Raw genomic sequence first — 14,318 nt, 5'->3', positions numbered from 1 at the left:
ACATGTGGTGTAGACTTCAGTCCCTCTGCCCCCTGAAACTTTTCAAGATTTTTTTTAAAAAAAAATTAAGAAGTTTTGCCAGATACTTTTTCCATCTTCCTTCACACTATTACTATTTTTTTAATATTTTACAGGTAATCAATGCCACCTAACACTAATCTGTCTATTTTTCATGAGGAGCAAGAAATCAAACCTGTAGATCGGAAAACACCGTCAACTTTCATCTTCTCAAAGATGCTGGAGTCCACCCACCCAAGGCCTAAGAACCTTTGCAAAACCTGATATCCTTGGATTTTGCTTTAAGTATGCTTTTTTTTTAAAAAAAATATTCCTTTCAAAAAGCATGCTTAAAGCAAAATCCAAGGAAACCCTTGGATGTATTAAAAGGTAATCTTCAAAGGTAATGACTTTGGATCTCCAGAAAACATGAGCAAAAGCAGTCCTTCTCCTGTCAGAGAAGAGTCTCCTGTCAGGGTGGCAGAGTCAAGAGAGTGCTCTGCCTAGAATCATTACGTGTCCACAAATGCTGTAAGCCCAACCCCTCTTGAATTCTGTTGACTCTTTATCTAGCACCAATTTAGTGCTGGCCCTTAATTGACTAGATTCTTGGGTACAGATTGAGCAACGCATCTTAAGCAGAACTTAGCCTCTGGTCCCGATTCTCTCTGCCTGACCTCTTCAGCCCTTATCCACAATCTTGAAAACGTCTCTATTTAACAAAGAGTTACCGATAAGACTGTAGCGATTCTTCTTCTTCATCCCCGTGCATTAGAGTCTGAACTAACTGGAGTATGCTCACCATGTCCTGTCCGCTGGGGGAAGGGAGACAAAACACAAATCCATCTTGGTCAGGAGGCATGAGATGACTTGAAAGTAGACCCACTGAATGCAGGTAGTCCTCGATTTGCAATCATTTGTTTAGCAGCCACCAAAAGTTGCTGCGATGGCTCGGGAAAAAAGGGACTTACAACCAGTCCTCCCGCTTACAACTCTTGCGTCCCTGTGGTCCCATGATGAAAATTCAAACACTTGGCAACCAGCATGGTTGCAGCATCTCCAAAGTCACAGGATCGCTATTTTGATAAGCAAAGTCCACAGAGAGAACTGGGGGGGGGGGGTGTTGTTTCGTTTTTTTTGCTTAATAGGCCCCGTGATTCACTTAACAACCACAGCGATTTGATTAACGACCGCAAGTTGAAGGCCACCCATCTTATAGTTGCTCAGAACCCTTTTACGAGGGAGATGAGGGGGGGCGGCTAAGAAGTTTGCTATAGAAACAAAATGAAATTTAAAAAGACTGAGAAACACTGATTTAGACTGTTGTATTGAGCGGTGGCTCAGGGGGTTAGGAAGCTGAGCTTGTCGATCAGAAGGTCGGCAGTTTGGCGGGTCGAATCCCAAGTGCCGCGTAGCAGAGCGAGCGCCTGTTACTCATCCCAGCTTCTGCCAACCTAGCAGTTCGAAAGCACGTAAAAATGCAAGTAGAAAAATAGGGACCGCTATGGTGGGAAGGTAACAGCGTTCCGTGCGCCTTTGGCATCTAGTCATGCCGGCCACATGACCACGGAGACGTCCTCGGACAAGCGCTGGCTCTTCGGCTTTGAAACGGAGATGAGTACCAGCCCCTAGAGTCGGAAACGACTAGCACGCGTGTGCGGGGGAACCTTTACCTTTACCTTTATATTGAGCATGAAATTGGAGTCAGCTGCCTTAAACGGCCTCTTCAGGTTTACACAAATCAATGATCCATTTGCCCCAACGTTGGCAACTGTCACACATCACCTTGAGGACAATTATTGTGGTTATCAGTTACCAACATCACACAATTTGGCCAATGAACTCAGATTATTTTCATTCCCCTGCTCCAATTCCCAACAATCAAAATAGCCAGATTATTAGCAGGAAATAAAAAACACCCCATATAAACAGAGAGGAGAAACTCCTAATTCAAGATCACTTACGTGCCTTGAAGTGGCCCGGGAATATCCTTCCTTGTGTAGTTCTTTTCATTGTCCTCTTCTGCTTTCCTAATTTTAACACAAAACAGCAAGGATTGGTGATAAGATTGGGCAATATACAGTATGTTTCCTTGCTACAGCTGGATTGTGTTATTTTGTTCAAAAGAGCCACACACTGGATTAGCGACATGGCTGCCAGAGTGCTGAATCCGATCCCTTTTTAATGAAATGACAGGTTAAAACATTTCTCCATGCCGAACGACGTTTGTCAGCCAGCCTTATTTATTTATTTATCCCATTGTGTACTGCCTTTAATCAAAGGATGACTCATCTGTCTTATCAAAAGCAAAGCCTTGGTGGAGCAGTGGGCTAATGCCTCCTTAAGTAACACCAGCTGCCTGCAATTAGTGGAGGTTCGAGTCCCACCAGGCTCAAGGTTGACTCAGCCTTCCATCCTTCCGAGGTAGGTAAAATGAGGACCCAGATTGTTGGGGGCAATTAAGCTGACTTTGTAATAATGCCGCTTGGGGGGGAAAAGCCCTAATAAGCAGGCATATACATAGAATGAAGGCTATTGCTAAGCACATTGATTTGTGCTTAAATTGTAAGCCGCCCTGAGTCTTCCGAGAAGGGCGGGATATAAATGGGATTAAAATAAAATAAAAAATAAAAAAATAAAAAAAGCAGATCCTGTTGATGATTCGTAACGGGAAAGGTCATTCTGACCTCTGAATACTGCAATTTTTGTCTCTTTTTCTTTAACAAAATCAGCTTTGCACAATTTTCGCAGGAACACGTGAAACCAAAAATATCCTTTTTTCTCTCTCTCCCAACAATAGGATAGGCAAGAAAATCTTTGTATGAGTAAGGAAATATCTGTAATATGCCGTTTAAATATGCTGTTTAAAACTCATTTTAGTGTGACTGCTTAGCTGTGGTGACGTAACTTAGGCTGACGTCATTAACCTAATTCGATGGCTGGTTGGTGGTTTACTGCATTGTGTGAACATGGCTAAAGCTTGCTTTTCAAAAAAAGCTGAGTTCAGTGCAACACCAAAGGGACGTCCTTAGCAGCTCAGAATTGCTTCAATTCTTTAATATTTAGCTTCAGCCCAGAATAAGAACAACTGAGGTTTTAGCTGAGTCCCGTCTCCCTGCTCCAGGTGTAAATTTCATATTTTGGCCAGCTCCAATCACCACATTGCAATGTATGGCAGTGAAAGTTGGACCATAAGAAAGGCTGAGCGCCAAAGAATCGAGGCCTTTGAACTATGGTGCTGGAGAAGGCTCCTGCGAGTTCCTTGGACTGCAAGGCGATCAAACCGGTCGGTCCTAGAGGAGATCAACCCTGACTGCTCTTTAGAAGGCCAAATCCTGAAGTTGAAACTCAGATAATTTGTCCACCTAATGAGAAGGAAGGACTCACTGGAGAAGAGCCTAATGCTGGGAAAGGTTGAGGGCAAGAGAAGAAGGGGACGACAGAGAATGAGGTGGCTGGATGGAGTCCCTGAAGCAGTAGGCGTGAGCTTAAAGGGACTCCAGAAGATGGTAGAGGACAGGAAGGCCGGGAGGAACGTTGTCCATGGGGTCGCGATGGGTCGGACACAACTTCGCAGCTAACAGCAACAAATCACCACATTTGATTACACGAGGAGGGAGAGTTAGTCAATTCCGTCCTTTCTTCACCACCATCACTTTCCACAAGTAGAACAACACGATTCCTCTGTTCCTTTTAGTCAACTGTCACATTAAAAAAATAAACAAACCAACCCACAGAACTTTAATTATGTCTCCTACCTATCCATCTCCACCTTTAACTGCACCTTGAGAGAGGTATTTAGAGGTGGAGGGAGACAGCTCAGCTGTACCCTCAACGCACTGTAGTGTATTATCAATAAACTCAATAAATAATAACGAACTCTAGTTTATTATGGCCTTTTGGCTTTTAGCCTTTGGTTAAGTGAGTCCTGCACAATCCAAAACAGGAAGCGGTTGGGAGATGTCAGACAAGTATATAATTTCCCCAAAACAGAATCATCAAGGACAATTATTAGCAGCCTATTGTCTTGAGATCTGCCAAGCCAAGACGATTAAATACCTTTGATTATCTTCAAGCAGCTTCATGGCCTCGTTGAGATTCCTTCCCATTTCTGCTAAGGTAGGGTCAACCATCTGTTATTTAGAAGGAAAAGATGAAAACAAAACGAAACGAAACAATAAGTCAATTATGTGGTAAAGTTTTAAATCTTCTCGCGTCCCCAAATCTCATAAACCATAGCAAGAAGATGTAATAGCTTCTCTTGAGCCATTTCTGGAGTCCTACCTACATGGGCTGGATATCCCAAGTCACGGTAGGCATACTGCTAGCAACTATAGCAATAGCCCTTAGATTTATATACCGCTTCATAGTGCTTTACAGCCCCCTCTAAGCGGTTTACAGTGTCAGCCTATGCTGCCCGCCCCCCCCCAAGCGATCTGGGTCCTCATTTTACTGACCTCAGAAGGATGGAAGGCTGAATCCACCTTGAGCCAAGAAAGAAAGAAAGAAAGAAAGAAAGAAAGAAAGAAAGAAAGAAAGAAAGAAAGAAAGAAAGAAAGAAAGAAAGAAAGAAAGAAAGAAGGAAGGAAGGAAGGAAGGAAGGAAGGAAGGAAGGAAGGAAGGAAGGAAGGAAGGAAGGAAGGGCTTCTTATTGCAAGGAGTAAGTATCTGCTCGCCGGAATAATGTATTATTTTTTTTTAAAAAGGATATGTATGAACTTAAGATAAGCTCTTTAAGTTATATGAAGAGCCGCACTTATGTTATTTATAATTGCTGTCTGGCCTAAGGATTAAAGTAAACTAAGAGAGACAATAAAATAGTGGTTAATGCTTTAAGATTTCATTCTCTCTCTCTCTCTCTCTCTCTCTCTCTCTCTCTCTCTCACAGACACACACACACACACATCCTGGAAAGTGAGTGGGTTTACACACGCACACACACACACAATATCCTGGAAAGTGAGTGGGTTTGCACACACACACACACACGCACACACACACAATATCCTGGAAAGTGAGTGGGTTTGCACACACACACACACACACAATATCCTGGAAAGTGAGTGGGTTTGCACCCAGCATCACAGAGGAGCGTCAATAAATCCACAGCCACAAAACACCTGCCTAATTATGTACCTTGCAGGTGACTAGGTGGTAAATGTTTTTTAAAATATTTGGAGCCTTTTCAGAAAAAATATAAGCTAAGCCACAATATAACTTGGATAAGCCAACAGGGGAATGGAATAGAATAGAGCTGGAAGGGACCATGGAGGTCTTCTAGTCTAGCCCCCCTCTTAAGCAGGAGAACTATACCATCTCAGACAAGTGACTGTCTAGCCTCTTCTTAAAAACCTCCAGTGACAAGAGCACCCACAATTTCTGGTGGCAAGCTGTTCCACTGGTTGTTTGTCCTCACCGTCAGGAAGTTTCTCCTTAATTCCAGGTTGCTTCTCTCTTTGATCAGTTTCCAACCATTGTTTCTTGTCCTGCCTTCTGGTGGTTTGGAATAGTTTGACACCCACCCACCCCCTCTTCTTTGTGGCAGCCTCTCAGATACTGGAACACTGCTATCCTGTCTCCCCTATATTTCTTCTTTTCTTTAGACTAGCCAAACCCAAGTCCCGCAGCCGTTCTTCGTGTGTTTTAGTCTCCAGGCCTTTGATCATCTTCGTTGTTCTTCTCTGAATATTTTTCCCCAACTCTCAACATTGAGAGGTTGAGTAGAAATAAGACTTCAACAAACGGTTATCTCCCGCTTGATTGAAGTCCCCTGCTTGAGCCGGGGGTTGGACTAGAAGACCTCCAAGTGTCCCTTCCAACTCTGTTATTCTGTTATTTGAGCCCCTCCCTATATCTTTTTTCCCTCCCTAGCCTAGGTAAAGGTAAAGTTTCCCCCGCACAGGCGTGCTAGTCGTTTCCGACTCTAGGGGCCGGAGCTCATCTCCGTTTCAAAGCCAAAGAGCCGGCGCTTGTCCGAGGACGTCTCCGTGGTCATGTGGCCGGCATGACTAGACGCCAAAGGCGCACGGAACGCTGTTACCTTCCCACCGTAGTGGTCCCTATTTTTCTACTTGCATTTTTACGTGCTTTCGAACTGCTAGGTTGGCAGAAGCTGGGATGAGTAACAGGCGCTCGCTCTGCTACGCGGCACTCGGGATTCAACCCGCCAACCTTCTGATCGACAAGCTCAGCGTCTAGGGCAGGGGTCTTCAAACTTGGCCCTTTTATGACTTGTGGACTTCAACTCCCAGAATTCCTCAGCCAGTGTGCCTGGCTGAGGAATTCTGGGAGTTGAAGTCCACAAGTCATAAAAGGGCCAAGTTTGAAGACCCCTGGTCTAGGGGAACCTTATATTTTTTAAAATATACTTTGGAGCTGGAAGTCTGATCCACCTTTAAAATAAAAAACAAACAAAAAGGATCAAAGAGCCGGTGGCATCTCACAGCTGCATCAACAGCGCTGGGCTGCAGATGTTTCTAGAAACTGCAATCCCAAAGGAGTTTGGTAAGCATTTCTTTTCAATGTTTATCAAGCCCAGGGAGAGAGGCTGCTGCATTTAGTTCGTCTCCCAGCTTAAGAGAGTCCCTTCTATATAAATTAATGTTAATTTCTTTTCTCGAAAGAACCGTTAGGCTAATCGTTGTATCATATCCCCTGGCGTGCCGCTTCGATAATAAGCTTGCTTCATTCTTTCCCTTGCTACAGAAGAATATTTTTATCTCGCTTAATATGACTTGGCGAAGCTCCACCTGTTCTTTGCAAGCCCTCACAACTGAAGTCAAGATGGCAAAGCGCGACATGAAAAGACGCGTTACCAAGTTTTTTTTTAAAACAAACCTGTGCTAAATTCTTATCCGCCTGCTAAAACAGAGGGGTCATTATTGCAAAAATCGCACAAAATATATCATGAGCAAGGGTGGGCGGGGGGGGGGGGAATGCCAAGGTATGACAAATAAACCAAGTACAATTTGTGTCATTTTGTTGGGACATGGCAAACAAAGGCCTGGTGTGTGTGTGTGTGGGGGGGGGAAATCTGCCTTTTTCTAAGAAACCCCTGGAGAATTTGAGAATTCCGTCATTGCTTTTTAATATTTAAAATTTCAATTTGCTCAGGTTATTCTATATTTCCATTTTTTGTATGTCAGATTTCCATCAGAAAATGCTTTGGACAGATTTAATTCAAACTTGTTTTTCAATTATTTCGGGGGGGGGAAATCCTCATTATTTCATCACCAACAACATTTATTTCAAGGTGCACTAAGCCATATTTTACCCCCACAGATACATTGGAAGATAGGTTAAGAAATGCATATTTATACCGAAAGGCAACTCAATATAAGTCTTGAGTAAAACAGCAAGAGCTAAAATCGAGCAAAACCATTTCTGTATTTATTTTTTTTGCATATTTTTTCAGATCTTCATTACATTTACAACCTACGAAAAGTCAGGAAAGTAGAATTCTCACTTCTTTTTTAGGCAAAATACATTTATGCTTGCCTATATTCATATACTAACCAGCTGCCTGCAATTATTGCAGGTTCGCATCCCACCAGGCTCAAGGTTGACTGAGCCTTCCATCCTTCCCAGGTAGGTAAAATGAGGACCCAGATTGTTGGGGGCAATAAGCTGACTTTGTAATAATGCCGCTTGGGGGCTGTGTGAAAGCCCTAATAAGCAGGCATATACATAGAATGAAGGCTACTGCTAAGCACATTTGATTTGTGCTTAGATTGTAAGCCGCCCTGAGTCTTCGGAGAAGGGCGGGATATAAATGGGATTAAAATAAATAAAATAAAAATAAAAAATATACTGTCTCTTTCTCATGACAAATGAGAATAAGGCCATCCTCCTACTTCTTTCAGCTAAGACCTACTTAGAAACTGGCTTAGCTGGAAACAAAAAATAATAATAATCCTTTTGACCACATCAGTTCCGTTATTTTACAAATACACTGAGATGCTACTTGTTTTTAAGGGTCAAAATATACAGTGTACTGTAAGAGTAAAGAAAGGCAGAAGCAGTCTTAATCAACTGAAGCTCAATCTTATGACTATAATAAGGTCTTCCATCGGGCTTACTGAACTGGCAAATCACAATTTCAGATATCATCCAGGGGTGTGTTAAAGAAGAATTAAACTAAATTTGGTGGAGCAGTGGGCTAATGCCTCCTTAAGTAACACCAGCTGCCTGCAATTAGTGCAGGTTCGAGTCCCACCAGGCTCAAGGTTGACTCAGCCTTCCATCCTTCCGAGGTGGGTAAAATGAGGACCCAGATTGTTGGGAGCAATTAAGCTGAAGCTGACTTTGTAAAAATGCCACTGGGGTGTGTGTGAAAGCCCTAATAAGCAGGCATATACATAGAATGAAGGCTATTGCTAAGCACATTGATTTGTGCTTAGATTGTAAGCCGCCCTGAGTCTTCGGAGAAGGGCGGGATATAAATGGGATTAAAAAAAAAATTTCAGACAACATGGCCATCTGTACATTATTTCATCGAGAGGTTGAGTCATAATCAGTCATCATAAAATCATTAACCAGTGGAACGCCTTGCCTTCAGAAGTTGTGGATGCTCCATCGCTGGACATTTTTTAAGAAGAGATTGGACAACCACTTGTCCGAAATGGTAGAGGGTCTCCTGCCTGAGCAGGGGGTTGGACTAGAGGACCTCCAAGGTCCCTTCCAACTCTGGATTGTAACAGATGGCTGAGAATGTTCAACGATGACCTATCATTTCATCTAATAGGAATGTATGTAAGGGCAGTGGGAAGTATTGAAAGAACATGGGATATCTGGCTACATTTCTCTGGCCTAGTCCACTTTTGTTATTAACTCTTCTGGAACCATTTTATAACTCAGCCACCTTTCGCCCAACTCTCTTCTACCGGTAGATGCGTTGGGACGACAACTTCTCAATTCTCAGCCAAATGTAGGCTAGGAATTCTGGAAATGGCAGATAACAAAAAGTCAAGAGTTGGGAAAGCCTTTTGCTCCTCGAAGTCCACCTTCCATGCAGGTATCCAAATGAAAACATCTCCATCTACTGTAGCCTCTACTGGAAGATATCCATCAAAAGGGAATTCATTAGCTCTCACTCTAATGAATCTAATGAATCAAACACAGCGGGATTACCAGTTGGGCAAGACAAGTCCCAACGGTCCTTGACCGACGACCACAATGGAGCCTAAGATTTTACGACCTTTCTTGCCACAGTGTTTAAGTGAATCACTCAAGCAGTTGTTAAGTGAGCAACACGGTTGTGTAGTGGATCTGGTTTCCCCGTTGACTTTGCTTGTCAGAAGGCCGCAAGAGGGGAATCACCTGAGCCCGGGGCACTGCGACCGTCATAAACATGAGTCAGTTGCGAAGAATCTGAATTTTGATCACGTGACCGCGGGGATGCTGCAACAGGTGTGTCAAAAGTGGTCATCAATCCCTTTTCCCCCCAGTGCTGTTGTAACTTTGAGCAGTCACTAAACGAACTGTTGTTAAGTAGGACTACTTGTACTAGGCCACAGGTCTGCAACTCGCGGCTCCGGAGCCGCATGCAGCTCTTTCAGCCATCTCCTGCGGCTCCCAGTCCTCTGCCATGTGCAGTCCCCCCAAAAAAGTGGGGCTAAAAAAGTTCAACCAATCAATTCAAATATGCAGGGTAGGTGCATATCTTGCCTTGGCTCCACTCTTCAGTCAAACCTTGTTCTGTGCATGCGCGCATGTACGCACATGCGCAAACATTTTTTGCGGCTCCCAGTTTTTCCTTCTGTGAGGGAACCGGTTCCGAGTGGCTCTTTCACTGTTTCAGGTTGCTGACCCCTGTACTAGGCACAACACCGCACCTGGGCCTCGGATCCTGAGAAAAGCATCCTTGTTCATTAAGACTGTGAGCCTTGTGGCTTTCCATCCTTCAAGGAAGCAGATCCAAGGCTTCACAATGTCTATCAAATATTGCGTAGCTTTTTCCACCATCAGCTTCTCACGCACACTGGACCCTCCAGCAGCAAAGCAAAGTTAGGCTCACAACCACACCGGTCGAGAAGGGCACCACCCACCAGTGGAAGTAAAAAGACCGCGCTGACATGTCACTGAACTTATCAGAAAGAACTTTGGACTCTACAAATGTGAACAAACTGGTTTGAAATCCTGATTCCGGAACCGCAAATAAACACACACGGCATGCTCTTCCTTATTCTCTCAGGAACTTTTATTTTATGGACTAAAAAGACAGCTGCTTTGGCTTTTAACTGTTGTTTCATGCCTTTTGCAATGAAAGACACTAAACTCAACCGAGACTTCAACTTGGAAAATAATCTCACAATATCAAGTGACATCCAATGAAATTCCCTGACAGAGCAATTTTTCACATGATTTATCGGAGCCTCCTCATGGATTCCAGTCTCTTCAGAACTGAGAATCGAGGTCAAACCTCTTCCATTCATTGGACCACGTGCTTCCCATCTTATTCATAGGAGCATGAAAATAGCTCAAAACGCTTTTGACACATCGGAAAAAAAACCCTGAATAAATTGCTCTAGCATTCATAACAGGAGATCTCTCAGTGAAAAGGCTAACGGATACTTTAAGCATTCAACAGTGCCAGATCAAATTACAATTCCTCTTCCTTGTGCTAGTTACTTATCTTTAAGCTCAGGAACATTAATGGCTTCCCTATCGATAAATCCTTCTGTGATTCTCTAGCCGATTTTCCAACTTCACCTTAGCATCCTTGAATTAGAGTAAGGTGGCTGAAGGTTTATATCTTTTGATTTCGGTTCTGCGTTCAAAGCACGAATGACTACAGATCAATTCATTCAAAATATTTTTTGGGGGGGGTGTCTCCCCAAATCCTCACAAAATTTAGCTCCCGTAAACCGGAAGAGCATGTATTTATTTTTATCTTCATTATTTCTTTATTTTATAAATAACTCCAGCTGGTGAACATACCTAATTAACACTCCTTCCTATTTTCTCCACAACAATCCTGTGAAGTGGGTTGGGTTGAGAGAGGGAGGGACTGGCCCAAGTCACCCATGTAAACGTCTGTAACTTTATGCTTTCAAAATCTGGGTGATTAGTGATTAGTGATCTCAGCACCAAAGTCTGAATCTAAAGCTTACATAGGAATCCATTCTCAAAAAAGATTAACAGAAAGCAAAAGTGACTGACTTTCTCTTCCACTGCTGGAGTTATATCCAGTCTCCGGCTAGACTGCAAGTGACTTTATCAAACAAACTGACAGATTTGTACACAGTTACGTTCTTGTCCACATTTACTGTGTAGATGGATGTGTACATGAAAGTGTGCCAAGGAAAAAAACAGATTTAATCTATTGAAAACTGCACGCCACAAATTTGCCAGAAGCCTGCTTGTTAGTACAAATGAAAAGCAAACACCAACTCCAAATATATGATTTGCACGTATCCGTTTTTCCCCACAATTGGAGCAGTTCACAAATATGGAGACTGCAACTTCCCAAGTTCCCAATAAGCTTTTGGGCTGAGAATTCAGAACTGCAGTTTCAGGACATTTGAAATTAAGGAATCTGGGTCTCCCCACTCCTAGCCCAGTTCCTTCCCCATTGAAGCACTCTACTGGCTCTCTCTAAATACAGATGCAATGATGTAAGTAGAAGTACATCGTGTATTGAACAGAATCCATTTAATGTATTAATTGGTCATGGATGAAGTTAGGAGTGTAACAAATAGGTGTCTAAATACATTTGCACATATAGACGCACCTATGTGCACACACATAAACACATTTGTGTTTGTGCAACATATATGATATATACTATATAATAAAATTAATGCACTTCTATACATATTATTAATGTACACAAAGATATATATAAATACACCACACATACACACATACACACACATATAATATTAAGGCAACACACACACATATGTATTAAGGCAATACACATGTGCACACACATATTAAGGCAATATAAACACGCAGATGTATACATATATACATACACACACACACACATTTATATAAGCAATACACACATATATTAAGGCAATATACACACATATATATTAAAGCAACACACACACACACATAATATTAAGGCAATATTGCTAAGCACATTGGTTTGTTGTAAGTTGTAAGCCGCCCTGAGTCTTCGGAGAAGGGCGGGATATAAATGGGATTAAAATAAAATAAATAAATATACACATGCAGATGTATACCTATATACATACGCACACAAGCAATACACACACATATATTATTAAGGCAATATGCACACATATATATAATATGAAGGCAATACACACACACATAAATATTAAGGCAATAGACACACACAAATGTATACATACACACACACACATATAAGCAACACACACACATATTATTAAGGCAATACACACACACACACACATATAATATTAAGGCAATATACACAAACGTATATAGTATTAAGGCAATACACACACACACACCACTTTATCTGCAGATCCCTAGAGTCCCGCAAGTGTGATGGGCAGTATAGAAATGTGATAAAACAAATAATAAATCCGTACATTTGCAATGCACAAACGAACGTATAATTAACGATTAATGCACACACCACACACACACACACACACACACATTGACGCGTATCACGCCTACCCACACCCCTACAGCACACCTAGGCGTACCCCTATTATTATTATTATTATTATTATTATTATTATTATTATTATTATTATTATATTATTAAGGCAATACACACACACACATATAATATTAAGGCAATATACACAAACGTATATAGTATTGAGGCAATACACACACCACTTTATCTGCAGATCCCTAGAGTCCCGCAAGTGTGATGGGCAGTATAGAAATGTGATAAAACAAATAATAAATCCGTACATTTCCAATGCACAAACGAACGTATAATTAATGATTAATGCACACACCACACACACACACACACACACACACACACACATTGACGCGTATCACGCCTACCCACACCCCTACAGCACACCTAGGCGTACCCCTATTATTATTATTATTATTATTATTATTATTATTATTATTATTATTATTATTATTATTATTATATTATATTATTAAGGCAATACACACACACACACATATAATATTAAGGCAATATACACAAACGTATATAGTATTAAGGCAATACACACACACACACCACTTTATCTGCAGATCCCTAGAGTCCCGCAAGTGTGATGGGCAGTATAGAAATGTGATAAAACAAATAATAAATCCGTACATTTCCAATGCACAAACGAACGTATAATTAACGATTAATGCACACACCACACACACACACACACACACACATTGACGCGTATCACGCCTACCCACACCCCTACAGCACACCTAGGCGTACCCCTATTATTATTATTATTATTATTATTATTATTATTATTATTATTATTATTATTATTATTATTTTTTTTATTATTATATATTATATTATTAAGGCAATACACACACACACACATATAATATTAAGGCAATATACACAAACGTATATAGTATTAAGGCAATACACACACACACACACCACTTTATCTGCAGATCCCTAGAGTCCCGCAAGTGTGATGGGCAGTATAGAAATGTGATAAAACAAATAATAAATCCGTACATTTGCAATGCACAAACGAACGTATAATTAACGATTAATGCACACACCACACACACACACACACATTGACGCGTATCACGCCTACCCACACCCCTACAGCACACCTAGGCGTACCCCTATTATTATTACTATTATTATTATTATTATTATTATTATTATTATTATTATTATTATTATTATTATTATTATTATTATTATTGCTATTGATGCACAACTCATCACTGCTGCATCTACCAGCACCCGATCCTCCGGGATGCCCAGAGGCGATCAGCGACGCACAGGATCGCAGAAGAGAGCGAGAGGTGATGGAGGAGACCCTCCCCCATTTGGGCTCACACTGCGCCCCCTCCCCCACCCAGGGATCTCTCCCCCTCCCCCCCAGGGAATCCCTTGCGGGGCGCCGACCTTCTCCAAGGAGCCCTCCATGGCGGCAGGTGCTCCGGCGGACTGCGGCTCCTCCGCCCGGCTACTTCCGCCTTGGCCGCGGCCTCGGCCGGCTCCACGTCGGCAGCCGCGCTGACGGAGCGGCGAGTGGGCGGGGCCGAGGAGGGACGGGCAGCCGCGCGCCCACCCAAGGCTCCGGACCAGGCCCGAGAGCCGCTTCGGCTTCCGTAGCGCGCCCGATTGACAAGGAGGCGCGGCGGGGTTTGGGCGGAGCTAGAGCGCGGGTCGTACCAAATAAATCAATAAAGGAAGGAAGGAAGAA

The 14,318-nt window shown here is 42.4% G+C and overlaps 1 protein-coding gene across 1 annotated transcript in view; it reads right to left on the bottom strand.

The window, feature by feature from the left end:
• Positions 1–14,189, bottom strand: part of PDXDC1 (pyridoxal dependent decarboxylase domain containing 1) — a 33,954-nt gene extending 19,765 nt beyond the window's left edge. The window contains exons 1-4 of the mRNA XM_081338357.1: positions 14,018–14,189; positions 4,057–4,130; positions 1,962–2,027; positions 729–812 (exon numbers count right to left, since the gene is read on the bottom strand). Coding sequence (XP_081194483.1) covers positions 729–812; positions 1,962–2,027; positions 4,057–4,130; positions 14,018–14,038 — 245 coding nt within the window. The 5' untranslated portion in view covers positions 14,039–14,189. The remainder of the gene's footprint in view (positions 1–728; positions 813–1,961; positions 2,028–4,056; positions 4,131–14,017) is intronic.
• Positions 14,190–14,318: the final 129 nt, after the last annotated feature.

This window comes from Vipera berus (assembly GCF_964194415.1).
Source record: "Vipera berus genome assembly, chromosome: 13".
NCBI classification, from domain to species: Eukaryota; Metazoa; Chordata; class Lepidosauria; order Squamata; family Viperidae; genus Vipera; species Vipera berus.
The sequence above is the reverse complement of the archived record's forward strand: the minus strand, read 5'-3'. Positions and strand labels throughout refer to the sequence as shown.